The sequence below is a fragment of the Silurus meridionalis genome, chromosome 23 (assembly GCF_014805685.1).
Source record: "Silurus meridionalis isolate SWU-2019-XX chromosome 23, ASM1480568v1, whole genome shotgun sequence".
Lineage (NCBI taxonomy): Eukaryota > Metazoa > Chordata > Actinopteri > Siluriformes > Siluridae > Silurus > Silurus meridionalis.
The window spans coordinates 12,926,165-12,945,198 of NC_060906.1; the positions used below are offsets into that span (position 1 = coordinate 12,926,165).

Sequence of the window (19,034 nt, forward strand, 5' to 3'; positions counted from 1 at the left end):
AAAAAAGCAGATAGGATTGACTGGTTTGGCATGTCCCTGAAGAAGCATGTCTTTGCCTTTACCTTCTTTGATTAGTAGTTGTTGTACAATAGCTCAATATGGTGTGTGGTAATTGGCACATTAGGAACCAAATGGTAAGAAGGACAAAGGGTTACATCTTGAATTCTGTGCATTCTCCCTGTTGTAAAGCTCAACATTAGCTGTTACATGGACCTGCATGAAATAGGGGTTTAATTAAGTAATTAAAGTAAAAGTTAAGCAAATATCACAAAATTAATACTTTGCTGACTTTGAACTAAGCCCTTTTTACCAGGCCCCCTGTAATTTATCCTGATGCTCCATTTCTGCTTGGTGCTTTCTGCACTTGTGACCCACCTTCTGCTTCTGGTGTGAATGGTCCCATGTGGATACCCTGCACTTCTCGAAAACAGTTTAGAGATGCATACCTGCTAACGTGGATAATCTCAAGTGAATACTATGGAGCTGTGCCTAAGAACTTCTGCTCTAATTATGATTGACCTGTGCTCACTCAGAAATCCTATTTACAATATGCTCATATTGGACACCTTTTCCAACTTATTCAGTACTGTTTGCCTTGCCTTTTCTTAAACTTCATACAATAATGATATGAAAATACTCCATGTAAACATCTCAATCGGAATAAAAATGCCTGAACCGAATGAAATTGTAATCGGTTTGAGGAGGGGTGGAAAAAAACTTTCTATAAACTGAATAAAAATACAAATTCTGCTATGTAAATAGTTAATACAATTACTTTGCGTGTACATCATCACGTCAGGAGGTCAGGGGTCAAAAAAGCAAAATGGCGGCGGCAACATCAAACTGGATTTTAACTGAAACAACAACAAAAAACGGAAACAACACATTTATTAAATACCCAAAGGAACTAAATATAATTCAGCGGCTGGATGGCAGGAAGGTTAGAAATACGGAATTGTGCAAAACACGTTTGTGAAAAATGTAAAGAAGCTGGTGCAGACCATACCGTCCAACAAATCCGAAACAGGATAAAGACTTTAAAGTTTTTAGTTTCTATTTCAGGTCACTAAACTCCAGCAATACAACCCGTTCCCACCAGTCCTTACTATGGACCTTCATCCACATGCTTTTGCTTTTTTGGAGGAGGGAGGGGTGATGAGATGCTCTGAATGGACACACCGCCACCAAAAACTCTTCTTCCTGCGCACGTCTTTTTCTCAGACCTTCCAGCAACAGTCTTCCCCTTTATTTTGCGCTGTTGCTTTATTAAAAGCAACACTTTGCATAAAAATAGAAAAAGAAATAAGAAAAAATGGAACTTCATGTTGCGGCAAACAGGACAAAGGCTAATGCGCCCATGTCACAGAGTCATTCCGATTTAAAGCGCGTGTAAACAGGCACACAACATATCGGATTAGATAACGTCTCATCTAAACAGCCCACCGAATCTTTCAATCGGAATGACAAAAAAGTGCACATGTAAACGTGGCTATTGTTGCCTCTGGCTTGCTTTACTACAATGTCTATTGTTAACAGCCCTATAGACAACAAAATTCATTCAATCACGTTCATCACTGTTTACATCAAAGGAACCAAAGTAGAAAAGGTCTCCAGCTCTAAGCTCTTGGTAGTCCATATCTCTGAGGATTTGTCTTGGCACCATAATATTTAAGCTCCAACTAAGAAGGCACAGCAGCATCTATACTTCTTTAGGGGACTAAAGAAAGGTTATCTTTCCTCTGGGATTTTATTGAGCTTTTATCACTACATCATCGAAAGCATCCTAACCAACTTCATCGCAGTGTGGTATGGCTGTATATGAAAGGAAAGCCTGGCAAAGGATGGACAAAACCACCCAATGCATCACTGGCACATAACTAGCCACCATTGAGCACCTTCACCACAGCAGATGTTTGCGCAGAGCATACACCATCATCAGGGACTCCTCACATCCCAGTTTTAACTTTTTTCATCAAGAAGGAACATTAGCACCAGAACCAACAGGATCACAGCCAGCTTTTTTCCATCTACCATCACACTTTTGAACTCTGAACCCACCGCTTGGACAGTCATGGCTCACTGATGCTTTACTGGTTCTACTGCCAGTAATCATTATGTAGCTCTGCTCCACTGTGTACATTCTGAATCAAAATGTTATACAATCGTAAATTTATAGAATGTATTGTACAGTTGTACATACAGTATATATATATATATATATATATATATATATATATATATATATATATATATATATATATATATATATATATATATATCCATATTGTAAATGTATATATCTCTTATGTCTTTACATATCCTTCATATTCTTACACACATCTTGGACTAATCTAATTCATATATACAGTATCTCATAAAAGTGAGTGCACAACTCACATTTCAGCAAAAATAAATTTTGTGTATTTTCTTAAGGGACATTACTATGGAAAGAAACTTGGATATATTTTAGAATAGCCAATGGCCAGCTTGTATAGAAATATAGATTTACTGTCCTCTAAAAATAACTCATCATACAACCATTATTGTCAAAATAACTCGCAATAAAAGTGAGTATACTCTAAGTGAACATGTCAAAACTGTGTCCATCTTAGACATCTTCTATAATGACATCACTGAGCTGCTCGATATAATACACATGGTGCTTCTTCACCTTCTGCTTGAGGATGCCCCACAGATGCTCAATATGACATACTTGGCCACTCCATCATCTTCAGCAAGGCAGCTGTCATCTTAGTGGTGTGTTTGGGGTTGTTATTAGGTTGTTAACCTGCCGTTCAGCTGAGTTTCTGACTGGAGGGCATCAGAATGTCACAGTACATGTTGGAATCCATGTTTCCCTCACTTAACCGCAACTCACCAGTACCAGCAGCACTCATGCAGCCCCAGACCATGATGCTACAAACATAATGCTTGACCAGGACATCGCCACACATGCTAGGCATCATCTGAGCCAAACAAGTTTATCTTATCCACAGGACATGGTTCCAGTAATTCCTGCATGTTTTTTGAAGCACCTGACGCACATCACGAGGACTGAACTTCTTTGATCGACCCTTGCGAGGTCTGTTCCGAGTGGAACTCATTTTGGAAAACCTCTGGCCACTGTACTGTAACTCAGTTTCAGGATGTTACTGATCTTCTTATAGCCTCGGCATCTTAGAGATCAACAATTCTAATTCTTAAATCCTTAGAGAGTTCTATGTTGAACATCCATTGGTCAGTATGAGAGAATTTCACTCAAAGCACCACATTTTAACTGCTCCCAAGATACACAAATTTCTCTGGTCCCGTCAAGCAGAAAAAAACATGAACATGATGAATAGGACATGTGGCTTTGCATGGTTACACGGCGTACAGCTGTTATCACTTAGGGTGTGAACTCACTTTTGTTGCCAGCTATTTTGACAATAATGGCAGTATGTTGAGTTATTTTCATAGGACAGTAAATCTGCACTGCTATACAAGCTGCACATTGACTTGAATATATCCAAGTTTAATTACAATAGTATTGTCCATTGATTGTCCATATGCTTTTATTTACAGTACAGACCAAAAGTATGGGCACACCTGCTCATTCAAAGAGTTTTCTTTATTTTCATGACTATGAAAATTGTAGAGTCACACTGAAGGCATCAAAACTATGAATTAACACATGTGGAATTATATACATAACAAAAAATTGAACTGAAAATATGTCATATTGTAGGTTCTTCAAAGTAGGCATTAAGAGAATGCCAAGAGTGTGCAAACCAGTAATCTAAGCAAAAGGTGGCTACTTTGAAGAACCTACAATATGACATATTTTCAGTTGTTTCACACTTTTTTGTTATGTACATATATTTTTAGCTCAATTTACTTACTTGATTTCCCTGCTTCTGGTCCATCAGACATAAAGATGAGACAAAGCTCTTTTTGAACAGGAGGTGGCTCGGGGCTTCATGACATGGCTTATTGGAAATGTAGTGGGTGATGTTAACAAGTCCATAAGGAGAGGTGGGGCAGGAACTGTAATTAGCCAAGCTATGCCCTAGACTTCTGGCCAGATCAATGCTTAACAGGACTAACAGGAAATGCATCGCTGTTGGGCACCAAATTAACAAGCCCATACTTTCTTTTGATTTATGAGCACTACCAAGAAATTGACTGAAATGGAAAAGCACCAAAAAAGACTGCATGCTCTCCTGGGCAATTCTTGGACAATGAAAGTCATGAATCTGTCTCTCCCAATTCGATGTACTAACTGGATAAACCGACCGGACTCTGACTAACATATAAAACAAGAAATGACTTCTGTTACACCTTCCATCACTTCAGTAGTACCCAATTACAGTAATCAGGAATGAAGCTCAGGGCCAGTCATATCCCACTGTGCTTATGATTGTTCAGTCAACAGGGTGCTCCCAAAAGAGCCAGCAGAAACAGTGAGATGGTGTGAATGGCCTGATGAGCATTTTCATCACCACAGTTAAGGTGCAGACCTGTGCAGCCAAGCCCAATCAGTTCATATACAGCTTAACTTGGTGAGACAGCACAGGCGAGTTGAATGAGGAGGCAGAGAAAGATTGAAAATTGAAATAGAGAGAGAGAGAGAGAGAGAGAGAGAGAGAGAGAGAGAGAGAGAGAGAGAGAGAGAGGAAAAAAGATTAGGAATGAGATGATTGAAAGATCAGAAACAGTCATTTGGGCAGAGAAAGGGCAGTTGGAGAGAACAAATAGTATTTTCTTAAATGGACATGAAAAATGCAATAGAAGGAGGAAAGGACAGAATTAATTTTGCACAAGGAATTGAACAGTAGACGGTGTCAGGTATGATGATACTGGTAGTGGAAGATGTCAAACACTTGGTAAAGATAATTCTGGTGAATATAAAGGAAGTTCTTCCCAAAAAGAAGACAATAATAATAATTATAATAATAATAATAATAATAATAAACAGGTGAACAGGTTGAGAAAAAATTATGCAGACTTGTAGAACAATGTGCTACAATGGCTTACTGCCAATCCTCTGACTATCCAAATTTCAGAGGATTTCATTGTTCAGTCACTCAGCAAAGCCTAGAACAAAGCTCATTAAACTATAGCAAGCTGTTGTGAAAATGTAGCATGCCAGTAGCAGTTTAGATTTTAGACCCAGGGCAAAGATACATAAAAAAAAATGTATTTTAAAATAAAATATCAAATACATTAACGACGTGTATCAAAATAAACTACAACATACAGTAGGCACACCATGTACCAAATAAACTACTGTAGTTTTGGGTTTTTTTAAATACTAAAAAATACTTTTACAAGGGAGCCATCAAATGGCCTATTTGATCTGTTCCTTTACCATTACATTGACTCAGCTGATTAAGTAAACAATGTTTGATAGCAACAACTTTTCTCTGGCCGAGTCATGCAATAAAGCTGACATATGAACAGACATATTGACCAGTGAACAGATCAAATATTCATAACAGTTTAATATTTAACAGTTTGCGAATGACTCATCATTTTATTCTAATTTAGTTACTTAGTTACAAGTGATGGCACCTGTATTCATAGCAACTAGTTTACTCAATCTAAATAATTATTCATTTTATGGTTAATCATAAATATAAATCAGAGGCTGCATTTTTATGATGTCATCATGTAGACTACTTAGAAATAATTTTACAGTATTTTAAGACTATAAAAAATATAAAACACTAATTTTTTTTTATACAAAATAGGAAGCCATTTTTACCAACCCTATCAAATACAAATGACAAAATACTATTTTATATTTGAAATACGTATTTGACATGCATTTATCATAAATACTGCCCATCCCTGACTACCAGCTAGTACTTTTTTCAGGTGATTCCCATAAGTCCATTGTAAATGTGGGAATTGGCACAACACATGTATGTGTTCTGTCACACCACAAAGGGGTGTATGGAAAACATCTGTAACAAAAACTGTGACCACATGTAATGTATATGCAATTCTCTTAGACATATTATCTGTCCTTTCTATTAATTATAGTTTGGTATTGGCAACTGTATTTCCTGTAAAAAAAAAAAATGACTTGGCATAACAGATGCATCCATGGATGGAAGCGTCCATTGTCTATGAAGAAACCTCGAGGCTGCCTGGAGCACAGAGCATCACACTTCTTTTTACTCAGCTCACACACACTTCTTCTTTCCTTGTTGCTTGCATTGAATTGCAGTGCAGATTTAGTTAACCAAAATATCCAACAGTACTATAATTAATTATAAGCTGGTTATTTTCATTAGTGTGAAGGTGGTCACTGAGGAAGCATCTTTTATTACATCACTCAAGTTTAGTGTTGTTGCTTTTCCACACAGAACCCCACATGCACACAAAATCCTTATCATCCACCCCTGTAGACATAGAATAAGAATGACTCTAAGGAAAAAACAGAAAACAAACAAAAGAAAGACACTGTTGGAATTCTCAAATGAAAGTGTGTGTGAGCTCTTAGAATCATGGATGGTTCATTGTTTTTTGTTTTTGTTTATCTTATCTGATCATTTTTCTTGTTATCCATTAAATCAACATTTGTAGAGCTAGGATTAATGCATATAGATTTATCTAATAGCTAATCACTGACAGCTAATTCAACTTCCTCATACTACTGCATTCGAAGTAAGGGATAATCCACAGCTAGATGTGTTACATGATTTTAAATCAAAGTAAAGAGGCAAAGACCCACCCGACATTATGCAGAGGGTGGTTGCCTCTGTGAGGAGTATTAATATTATATAACACACACCTTGCCTTTTATTCTCTCACTTATACAGTACCATAGACATTTCCAACATTGACACTTTAATGTCAGTTTGAACCAATCTGAAGGAAGACATTTCATTCAATCAAGTATTCAGACGGACTATGGTAATATCAATCATCTTACAATAAACCACAGTTCAACTTTTTCAAATTCAAGTCATATAATATTGTATTGCTATATTTATAGTTCAACAGCACAGGGGGGCTCTAGAAGCATTTAAATATGTTGAATAATAATTTGCCTATTCAATGTAGATAAGAGGGGTTTGTTTTTCATTTCATTTAAGTCTGCATAGGTGCAACTTTATTTTGATTTGATCTATATGTTTACTTAATAAAGTAATAACCAAGACATTATTGGTTTATAACAATCATATTAAGAAATTCCTCCTTATGCCAAAAGTAACGGAAAGAACTCCAAAAGTAAAGGAAAGCACTGAAGAATACTTACAGCCCACCATCATCATGGCCACAGAGAAGATTTTCTCGCCATCCGTAGTAGGAGCGATGTTGCCGAACCCAATAGTAGTCAGGCTGGTCATTGTGAAGTAGAGTGATGATATGTAGAGGGTGTCCTTACTGGGTCCTCCTTCCCACTGACCTGATCCACTGGAATTATACCGATATGGTGTACCGATACTGACTGCTAGCTGATAGAGCCAGCTGTCTGTTTTAATGGTGTTTGTGACTTCATCAATGACCTCGTAATCACCGATGCTGTACCAGATACAGGCCAACCAATGAGCCACCAAGCCAAATACGCAGACAAGGAGAACTAGAACAGCAGCGCCATACTCCAGATAATGGTCCAGCTTACGAGCCACTCGGCCCAGACGCAGCAAACGTACCACTTTGAGTGAGCTGAAAAGGCTGCTGAGACCCTGTAAGGTACAAACAGCAAAATTACAGATTTTTTACACAATGGTGAAATGTGTATTGTGTAACTACAAGAGACGTTCAAGTCAAACCAGGACTTTTAAAATAAAAGAACAAATATCAAGGAGTGGAAACTGCATTTATTTTTCGACCGATTTCCCTGCTACATTTATACACTTATCCCAGCGTTTAACTAATGCCTGGAAAGAATCGGCACAGAAAGCTTGAACCATCCTAAGATAGCCTGCTTCTTTCATCATTGATTAACGGTCTCTGGACTGGCCAGCGACATGTGCGCAGACTAGCAGTAAAAGGACACACCAGCCACATGCTACTGCATATAGTACGGTTATGCTAGCTTTAATTTTCATACATAAAATTAAATGTCCCGGTTTGACTTGAATGCCTCTCATACAAAGATTGAACAGAGCTATAAGCTACAGCAATCTCCACAATTTATAAGGTCCATACAAACCAGCCAGAAGACATTTTATATTGTGAGAACCTTTGGATTTGGGGCATTTTATGCAGCTATAGTGTCTTCTAGATCTTTTATCTGTGAATAATTTTAGTTTGAGCAAAGGTTTAACCATCTTTTGCCTACAGTTACTTTGATCTAAGTGTTTTCAACCCAGAGAAGAAGGAGAGCAGAGGTTGTAATAGACAGCAGCACTTCCCCTTCTCCAGTCACATCAAAGTCTCTATTTCTCCTTCATGTAGGAGAAAACAGGAGGATCATCATAAAGTTGATATGTCAGAGAGTAGCCACCGACCTGAAACAATTCTTAGTAGTCTAAATTTAACAATGCATCTCATGCACAGCAGGCTTTATTATAATACCTACTCGATGCTGTTACTCCAGAAATCCTCATAACTCCATACTGATTTGTAGTCATTTATGCATTTTTTTTTTACAGCACTGTTTTTTTTATTCACTGTTACTATGACAGTTTTTGATTGGAATTTTACTTGATGTGTGTGAGAGTTCTGCATAATTGATTCAGGTTTCTTTTATATATGCTTGCTTCGGTAAAAATGAACAGAATTTCTCTCAGTCAAGCTCAGGCAAACATTGTATATTCTGTACAATAGTCTGAAAACTGAAACTGAAATAATAACCAGCAACTGGACTATTGTAGGTAACCAACGTGTTGCAAAAGGAAAGGTTTAAAACTTTTTTGCAGAAAAAAAGCAGGTACACCCACACAGACTAAAACAACAAATCCTTAGACAAAACAAAAACTAAAAATCACTTGCCAACCTCCCCCAAATGTAAATAATAGGTTTAAAAGAAGCCGTATTATGACGATGTATTTCAATCAAATGTTTTGCTCAAATTTTTGCTCAAATTTTTTTGCCTACTCTAAAAGACTAAACGCTGACAGCATAACGGTTTCCAGCTAATAAAACATAATCCCTGCATTTCCTGTAATACTAGGTTCCATGTACCTGACAAGATTTATTGGGATAACAGTGGAAACCACTGACCTAGCAGCAGCTACGCTAATTGATGCATCTTCATTAGCATTAGCAAGTGGCAGACTGTCAACCTGGAACTATTTATAAATAGCTGCCCCAGTATGCACCTCACATTTTTAATTAGCATTAACGCTACCATAGTCCGATGCTTTTTTGTTCTAGCTGTCACATAATCATGAGGGCAAATTCTCAAACATGCAAAAGTAGCAACTTTCCCAGTCTTTTCCAGGGAGTAAAAATAAAAAAAGGTTGTGTGTAGAGTTTTTTTTTTTTGTTAGCACATGACAGTCATTGATTCTGCTAGCCAATCATCGTGTGCATGCTATTCATCCTATGAATCTTTTAATGGAAGTGGGAACTCTGCCTAGTAATTTATCATTCAGAGATCTGATTTGCATTTGTGCATGCTTAGCATTTACAAACTGCAACAATGTTATTTTTTTCCCAGTAAGGAAGCTGATTTAGATAGATCTGATTTAAGCCTGGAGAACTGGAATAGAAAAACTGTGAGGGGGTTTGTACAGAATTGGTTTGTATTTGTGCTATCATGATGACAAAAGGATAAGGGCATTGGTGATTATTGCTCATTATGTTGTGTTAAGAAATTTTTTGAAAAATGTGCAATACCCGTTTGTTACAACTTGTTCAAAGTATTGATAAAATATTGACTCGTAATTTATGTTTGTAACAAATTACAAGGTAATATTTCGGAGCCATGACACTTTTTATTCCTCAAACAACAGACTCTAAAAGGTCCAAATGAGCTTATTTATAGGCCAGGTTGTTTTAAGCATATTGTAGTTGAAGTTAAATCTATACAGTGAAAAGTCGAATACACTAAAAAGAAATAATTAAAGTAATAAAGTAATTAAAAAGAAAAACATAATTTAAATACATTCATTGACCCTTTGCTATACTCCATGGACTCCTAGAGTTCCCTACTTTAAATAGTTTAAATGTAGAATCATGTTTAAACAGCTATTATTACTTAATAAGATTCCAGAAAAATGGACTAAACATTTACATACTGTGGTAACCATATTTAACCTTCTCACAAACAAAGCAAACACACAAATTTGTTATGTTCAATTATTAGGATATTTGGTTTTAATAAAAACAAAATCTGACATTCAACCATATTCACCACATATGACATCCAACCAAGCAACCAACCAACCACAGTTCTGCAATAATGAAGCTTGTGCCAAACAAGAACAGGTCACACTGCTTCAGTAATAGCTCTAGTGTGTGTGTGTGTGTGTGTGTGTGTGTGTGTGTGTGTGTGTGTGTGTTAGTGCAGGTGCCTGCAGTGCCTTCTTAGAGAGCACAGTTTTAATGCGGCAGGCTAATTTGGATTGCCTCGCATATAAAATCACTTTAGACAAACAAACACATGGGTGAATTGTTCAAAACATCATTAGCATAAAATTACAATACCATTAAATGCCTCCATACTCAATAAGCCGAAGCATAGAGAAAGTTGCACGCTGCAGGGAGGTGGTGGAAAGAAATGGTGAGACAACCACGACAATAACAACAAGGAGAGAATAGTGAATTACCGGCAGCAAAGAATCTTCTGTGCGTGTGCCGTTCCGTGCTGATGGTATGTGGCCCACTGCAGAGGAGTCAGAGATGGAGTCCTGAAATAATCGAAATAATGAAAAGCATTACTGAAGGTCAGAGAAGTCAAACAAGCAAAATGTGGTTAGTTAGCCTGCATATATGGGATACTTGCATATAAATAAAGTTAGAACATTGTAACAGAATATTAATGCTTCAGAAAGAAAAAATAATAAATTGTGGTCACAAGTTTTCAACTTTAAACATTGATTATTGTAGTTCTAAGAGGAAAAGCCATATTGTGTCCCATTGTGTCCAAGTAATGTCTAATCCAACATCTTCTACTATAACAAAGAGTAATTTTATACTAAGGACTATGAAAAGTAGAGGATTTCTTTAGCTCCTGTACTGATGAACTCAGCACATCCTTCAACTATGCATATTCTCACAAAAGTAGCCAGTATGAAGAACTTCAGACTCTTACACATCTCAGATTAATCCCACCTGGTCACAGAGGTTCCAGGTAGCTTTGTGTTTGTTGGAGAAACTTAAATCTTACTACAGGAAGAATGTATTCTATCTGCCCTGATATGTAGGATTTTATTGAGTGACCATGAGAGGATGTTAGAAAGTATCTGATGCCCCAGATGTAATAACACAAATCAGTGAACAAAAAGAAACCGTTCAAATGGGAGCAGTGGAAATGATTAATACATCAGTAAAATAACCTCAGGCAGTTTCTAGGAATGTTTGGATAGCCAGAAATGTAGTGCATTGGAGAAGAGAATAGAACACAATTTCAGGCAAGGATCTGACAGCTGCATGCCAGGAAGATGACATAAGCTATGTGTTGTGCAACCAGCCCAGAGCCTGTTTTAACATGTATAAAGTCAGTGTTCACATGTGCATGACATGACCTTTCTATATTCATCAGCAACAGATCGGGCAGGTTATGAGAAAGGGCTAGTGTGGAATGAGCATAATGTGGGTCTGTCATTGCAACACACGGTGGCTGCACATAACACCTGTCAACTCAACAAGTGTGCTGATGAAGCTGACAACTCGTTATAAACTGAGGGAACACAATGCAGCGGGATCACAAGCGGCGAACCAGGATGTGACATTTTTATAGCATGTGTTGTAGTCACAGCATATCCAAATCATTTGATTCAGGTTTTAATAAACAAAGATACACTCACTTCCGCGAGTCTCCGTGTTTTATAGTCAAAATCTTTTGAAAGCTTTACGCATATTTCTGCAGGGTACTCCATTTAATTTCAAACAATTTCTAACATATTAGCTGTCTCACTCTTACATTCTCTTTAGCCTGCTCTTGGCCATGTCTTTCCTTTCATTTGGACACCATGGGAAAGATCAGAACGATTTTATGAACGCACACTAAGTCCAAAGTCTAGTCACCTAATATATTCACTAATCCTGGGTGAGTTAAGTAAAGAATGTAGGTTAATTGTACTTTTTCAGTTTTAAAATATGCCAATTCTACTGTCACCAGTGCAAGACCGTGCTGGGAAAATGTGTTTTTTTTGTTTTTGATTAGTATACCATTAACACTCTGATATCACATTGCATGAAGTGGAGAAGTGTGTATGAGACTCCAGAAGGAATTCCTCTCACGGTTATTTTTGTTGTAATTTAAAACTTACTAAAACCTTTGGCCTGTAGCATAGTGAATTCCGTTTTGACCCAAACTGTTGAAATATTTTGCTTTCAGAGTCGCAGGTAGCACACAGCTCAAAGATTCTGTTTCAGACTCATTTGTAGTTGAAAATGGATGAAAAACCCCTCCAAATGCAAATGTAGACATTGCATTTTCTAAAATAATGATTAAATAATGTCATGATGATACACAATGTTATTTTTTGTACTGTTAATTTTCTTTTCTTTATTAACAGTTTAGCCTAAAAAGCAATAAAAACCTGGAAATTTAATTTGTAGCCTCTGTTACAAATGCAATAGCTGTTAATTAAAGCATAGTTTCAGTGCTTTTTTGCTGATGAACAAATTAAACAACCTAAAAATAGTGATGTTTTAAATCAGCATTTTTTTTTTTTTAGTATTACAATTATGATTAGTTAACTACTTTTTTCAATTACAAGTCTAGTAGTTAAAAAGTTGTTCAAACTCAAATGCATGCAAAATGTAGTGGACTGAATTGTATAACGTAGTTTATAAATCTTAAAATAATAACAAAGAAAATACAGGTAAAGCATTAATTTATTACATTTTTTGATTATAGATTGTCAATTAATCAATTTATTTTAAAACAAACTATGTTAGTATAATAATATAGATATACATTATTGGACTAAATTCACCATTCACAGTCTGAAATGTCAAATTAAGTCAAAGAATTTGTGCTTTAATTTGGTGCATTAAGGGAATTCTGTGTAGAATGTTCTATATACATAATCTAGACTCAGAAGAGAGAACATCTTCTACTATAAAACAGACAGTCTGAGTTGAATTATTTGAGAAAATGGTCAAACACTTTTCTCCTGGTGAGACTGTTTCCCGTAACACCTGGCACAAAGCAGGAAAATTCACCTTGGATGGTGCCAGCCATCAAAAGGCACCCTGTATACACACTCATTTACACCAGGGGGAAATTTAACGGAAACCTGCATGAACAAATGGAGAATGTGTGAAAAACCACATGGAGTCAAACCCTAGTTCAGGATCAAATCCTGGGCCTTATAGTTGTTAGGTAGCAGTGCTACAGGAAGTTAAATAATAAGTATAATGCATTTTTGAGATATACAGGTTGTAACACATATGAATATATTGTAAATAAGCTGAAATCTTTTAATCAGCAAGTTTCTAACGTTTTTCCAAGGGTGTGTATTTTAACTTTATATTTTCTACTATAAATTATATGATGACTATTCCCTAACTCAATGAAATTACATACAAAAAATAAATTACAACGTGCCCAACAATGAGTGACATCTGCAAAAAAATTGTTGTTAGTGGAAAGAAAAAAAAGACTAACAAATAAAATAAGTTGTTACAAAGTACGTAATGCAATCAGTCATTGACTCTAATGAGAGTGTCTGGTAAAATTTTGCACTTTGTGGTACAACCTGCATTTCTTTGCTCTGTTCCCAGACAAAAATGTGTTCAATCTCTTAAGGAAAATGTGACAAAATGATTTAACCATTGTCATGTTACTGGATGCTAGATATGCACCCCGAAGTATTTTGCTGCAATGTCAAAATAATAGAATGATAAATTGTTATATTTGTCTGGCTTTTCCTGCACCTGTAGCCTTCAGCCAAGCAATAGAGATCCAGAGATAGCTGTGAACAGCCTGACTTTGTACACGCTACTGCATGCCAGTCGTTGTGTCAGAGTCTATTGCACTTTAAGCACATCAGATTGATTAAGTCATGCAGACAGAGCCCCAGATGCCACAGCGACAAAGCTCTTTATTGCAAACCAGTGCACTGCAATTTGTTGGCTTTATTGCGTTCATCTTGTTGCTGAGCTGTATGTACACTGATGGCATCAGCATGATGGGAGATGACGCCTGTTACCAAGGCGACCGCGAAAATGATGCAGACTGGGAGGAAGATGTAAAGTTTGCATTATCTATGTATAACATTGTGTGTATTTATAGCTTAGTGAAAGGAATAATAATGAGAACCAAGAATCACACTGTATTTTGCTCCAGGTGACCCACAGTAGCACACTGTCAGAGTTGTATATAAATGCACTAGGCATGCATGAACTCAGCATAATACACTGGAATTGTGCCTAGTGTGATTTTTATTTAATGCATTTTTTTTTACTGACACTTCATTGCTTTACATAACCTTTCATTTACATAACCTGTAGCTGTTTTCTAAGTTCTAGACACTGATAATGGAAATGGTTAGTACATAATCAGTCCTTATAGGGTATAAGGCTTTTTTTAAGCCACACGTGGATCAGAGAAACGATACCTGTTATTAACTTTTACTTGAGTTATTTAAGTTTTGGTGCTTTCTGTCATATCAGTCAGTCATTCTGTTTCAGTGTTCAGCTTATTCATTAATTAATTTTGAATAAATGTATTCAATAATAGCTAATAATTTTTTAGTAAATAATTTAAGGCCTATAGCAAAATTGTTGGTTATAAGTTTATCTAATGTAAATCAGGTAACAATTTGCCTTCAGCCACTGTCAGGATAACTCTATTTAATGTACAGTTCTCCTTGGATATAAAGAGAGCAAATGGAGATTTGAGTTTGCGGATATTATGCACACATTTTTAAAGTTTCCACATACAGTATATCTTGCATATAGATTGTGTTGCTTAGATGTTTAGAAGTTTTTGATTTTCACAAGAAGCATGCAAGAGGCCACTATACAGTATGTATGTTGTTTTTCAACAAACATATCATCATTGTTTTTTTGAATGAATGAATGAATGAATGAATGAATGAATGAATGAATGAACGGATGATACAATTATTTAAATGTGTCCATTCACCAGTATGAACATGATGAAAATATAGAAAAATAAAATACATTTGTTTTTATTAAACTACTACTTTTTTTTACAAATAAAATACTTAGATCAGGTTACAAAAATACTGCATGCTTTTGCCTTTCACTATAGTCTTCCATGTAAAATTTACTTAATACCTAGCTGGGCACAAGCTCCACAATCTTCTATTTTTACACACTCCCAAATACAACAAAACAATGTGAGATTTATACATATATGTAACAAGGCTGGACTAAAAAATATTTACAAACTAACACTAATAAATAATTATATAGTTTTTTTTTCTAGGACAGTGAGTAAAACATACAGCCAGCATGCCATATAAGACATTTGCGATGGTTTGGTTGGCTCTGAAGGATGTTAAGTCAAATATGTGGGAACAAAATCTCAATTCAATTCATGATTTATCCAATAAGTGTAATCTTCCAGCTTTTATTGACACCCAGAAGCAGTTACTAATTTATCAGCTGAGATTCTTACTTAGAATTACAGTATGTAACTATATTAATACAGCACTACAAATTATTATTGTTACATAAATAGGCCAGCCACTGATTAGAATTTTAATCAATCTGGCCTCTAGCCAAATATAGTAAAATGTGATTTTAAAATGCCCAGACTATTTATCAAAAGCTAAAAGTCTGACTTGTGAGAATATTTAGACAAGTACATGCACAGTGTTATGAAGTCTTACCTCATCAACATTCTCAAACGCGTTGATGATGTCATATGGCAGGCAGGAGAGCAGGTCTATGACAAACCAGGTTTTTAGGTAGTTCATGCGTATGAGTTTAGGATCTGATATGACCTCTCCACCAGGCCCCACAAAGGTGGTGTGAAAGTTAAGCACAATATCCACTAGGAAAATGACATCCACCACACTGTCCACCACCAGCCAGGCCAGGTTGTTCTGTTTGGTCTTAAAAGAGACGTTATATGGCACCATGATGGCAGTATAGAAAGTGAGGATAAGGATGACCCAGTCCCATGTGGTCTTGAAGGTGCAGTAGTGCAGGATGATATGAGGGGGAGTTTTAGGAGCCTCTTGCTTGTATTGCGGGAGGATGTCTGAGCCTAACTGAAGAGCCTGGATGGAGAAAAAGAGGCACTCATGAACCAAAGTGTGAGATCATAGCTGATGTGAGTAACAGGGTTAAAATGTGTAGTTTTTATATAAAATAGGATCTGTTCTCCAGCTATGTGTCTCTTTAGAATCATTACTATACCACTTGACTTTAGCTTTCTATTTTACCGGTACCCTGGGAAATAACACAGCAGGAGTACAGGGACATAAAGTCTCTTCATGAAACACTACATATATCAAATCTTCGAAAGATGTGTATTTGGCTTTCTTTAGCCTGAGTATGGTAATGAAGTGAAAAAATAGTGTGTGCAAAAGGCATAGACCTTTAAAGAAGGTGACTCATCAGTGATTTTGCTGTCCAGTGTAGGAGGTTGACCTTTCTGGTCTGGATCCGATAAAGAGCGCGACACAGAGTGAGAGATACTCACCTCAGCCAGTCGAGAGTGCTTATGGCTCACTTCAGTTTTGTTTAATGGTGTGAGTTGCTGGATTGTGCCACGGCTGTTGGTCAGTGCTCTGGTTAGTCTTGCAAATTTGGTCCATCCTACCACAGAAAGATCCAGCCAGAAAGCAAATAAACAACCAGAAAATCATTTTTTTTATATAATCCTTCTGCATGCATAAAACGCAAACTTTTATACATATATGGAGGCCATGATCTACTCAGACACAAATTCATTATTGGTGAAATGTTAATTTTAAATATTATGTGTTGTAAGTGATTGTGACTGTGGTTGTAGGTGATTTTTTAAAAATCTGTTGTGTGATTGCTGTCTCATGCAAATGCTTTAATATTACACAGTAAACTGAAGTTAAAACTGAAGTATAACACCAGATACAGGCAGCAAGAAACATTAAAACATAAAATACAGATTGCACATTATGCATTATGTTAATAAAATAAATGGGAAGGAAAAATTCCCATCAAATTATCTTTTTAAATGTTTTCAGCATTGGATGTGCAAATATCTGGAGAGTATGTGAAAGCAATGTTAATATTAAGTCATTATTTTTTGGTAATTTTTGGTTTATTGCAATTAGGCATATTAAACATACATTCTCTTACTATTACGACTTGGTAAAATTATATTTCTTAAGTGTTTAACTGTTGGAAAACTGCTTTTGAAAATTCAGCACCTGCCCTTCATTAGTAGTAATTTGTAGCATTCAAACACGGCAAATTAATTCATAAATATTCATAGAGTTAAACAGGCAAAACACATGCTATTTTGCCGTATAAAATATGCAAGTCTCCATAGACCCTGTTAGTATCACATTTGTTGAGGTTTTTACACAAAGAAACCATTAGCAAATCGGGGCTGAGAGCATGAAGGCCTTTGGCTGAAAATAATTAAACCTAACTTATTTCCCAGGACTGCAGTCTTTCTGAATACCTTTCCTGTTTTCACCAGTGAACCTCTGATAGGGGATCTAGTGCTCTCTTCCTTTGTCTTGTTTCCAAATCTCAGTCTTTACTATATTCCAAAATACCATTTATTATGTGCTGAAGTTTTTTTCTCCTCAAAGGAACAGACTACCAGACACAGCCCTGTTTTCTTCTAAGGCCATAACATTAAATTTTGACTTCGAAATGGAAGCACTACAGCACAGGACCACATAAAAGCATGAAGCAAGAAAGCAAGCGAGGGACAAGGTTTGAAGCAAGCACCTCATCATTAACATTTCATTAGTAAAATGTTCTTTTGTTGAAAATCATTTAGGACCAAAAAAAATCTTAGAACTGGTGCTCAGCCACATGTTTCTTTAGTTTGAAATTGCAGTAAAATAGATTGACTTTGCTTAGTCTCTAAAGAGGCTGAGATTTAGTGTCAAACTCTAAAAGCAGATTGAAGGAACATCAGAAATCTGCTACTGTTCAACAATTGAAGACACATCTTGTAAATGAGCAAAAACAACATCTATGGGAAAAGCAGCGCAGAGTGGAGCAGACCTCTTGTGACCATTTCATGCATTTTAGAACAATAGTACACAGGGGCTTACTCACTGCACAATCACATGCTACATAAGCTCTACATGGTATAACTAAAGGGAAATCAACCCTGAATAATGATTGGCACAAGCCGTTCCTGCAGAGCATACAAACCAATAAAATAGCCGTATTGCATAGTAGAGAAGTGAGCCAGGCGGGCACTAAGCATTGTAGCATCTGGCCATTATTTCTGAGTAATCTAAAGAAGATGAATATGAATTAAGGTATAAGTATTTCCACAAGAGACTTGAAAGATTTAACAAAACCAGGCAACTAATAGGAAGGAGGGAAGTAAATAAGTAAATGAAGAAGGTATAGATGACAGCAGTGGGATAAAAATAGGATGCAAAAAAAGAAAGAAACAATTGTCCAAACTACCCAGCGCTTTTTGAAGACAAGATGATAAGGAGATTGGAGTTCCCACTAGGGAATTGCTATTCCCTTTAGGTTGAGCTTAGCTTTCTTTGCCTGGGTTAAAGTGAGCCTGCTCAGCACAGGGTCAGCAGGAATCATAACAAATAGTGACAGAGTTAGAGACAGAAAAGGACATGGATTGAAAATGAGTGGGAGAGACAACAATGTCTATCTGGCTTCTCTGTTGCCTCTGGGTTTTCTGCTTCTAAATTTCTCTCCATCTCACTGCTTAACTTCATAAGTGGTCACGGTTGTTGTTTTGTGGAGCAGCCTCTTCTGTCAAGATTTCATATTATTTCCACATTTGAGGTCATTTTGATATT

General features: G+C 36.4%; 1 protein-coding gene across 2 annotated transcripts in view; it reads right to left on the reverse strand.

Annotated features, from left to right (window-relative positions):
* Positions 1 to 19,034, reverse strand: part of kcnh5a (potassium voltage-gated channel, subfamily H (eag-related), member 5a) — a 76,989-nt gene that overhangs the window by 40,573 nt on the left and 17,382 nt on the right. For both annotated transcript variants that reach the window (XM_046836168.1, XM_046836167.1), the window contains 4 exons: positions 16,736 to 16,851; positions 15,918 to 16,310; positions 10,713 to 10,793; positions 7,250 to 7,679 (listed from right to left, as the gene is read on the reverse strand). In XM_046836168.1, the coding sequence (XP_046692124.1) occupies positions 7,250 to 7,679; positions 10,713 to 10,793; positions 15,918 to 16,310; positions 16,736 to 16,851 (1,020 nt within the window). The remainder of the gene's footprint in view (positions 1 to 7,249; positions 7,680 to 10,712; positions 10,794 to 15,917; positions 16,311 to 16,735; positions 16,852 to 19,034) is intronic.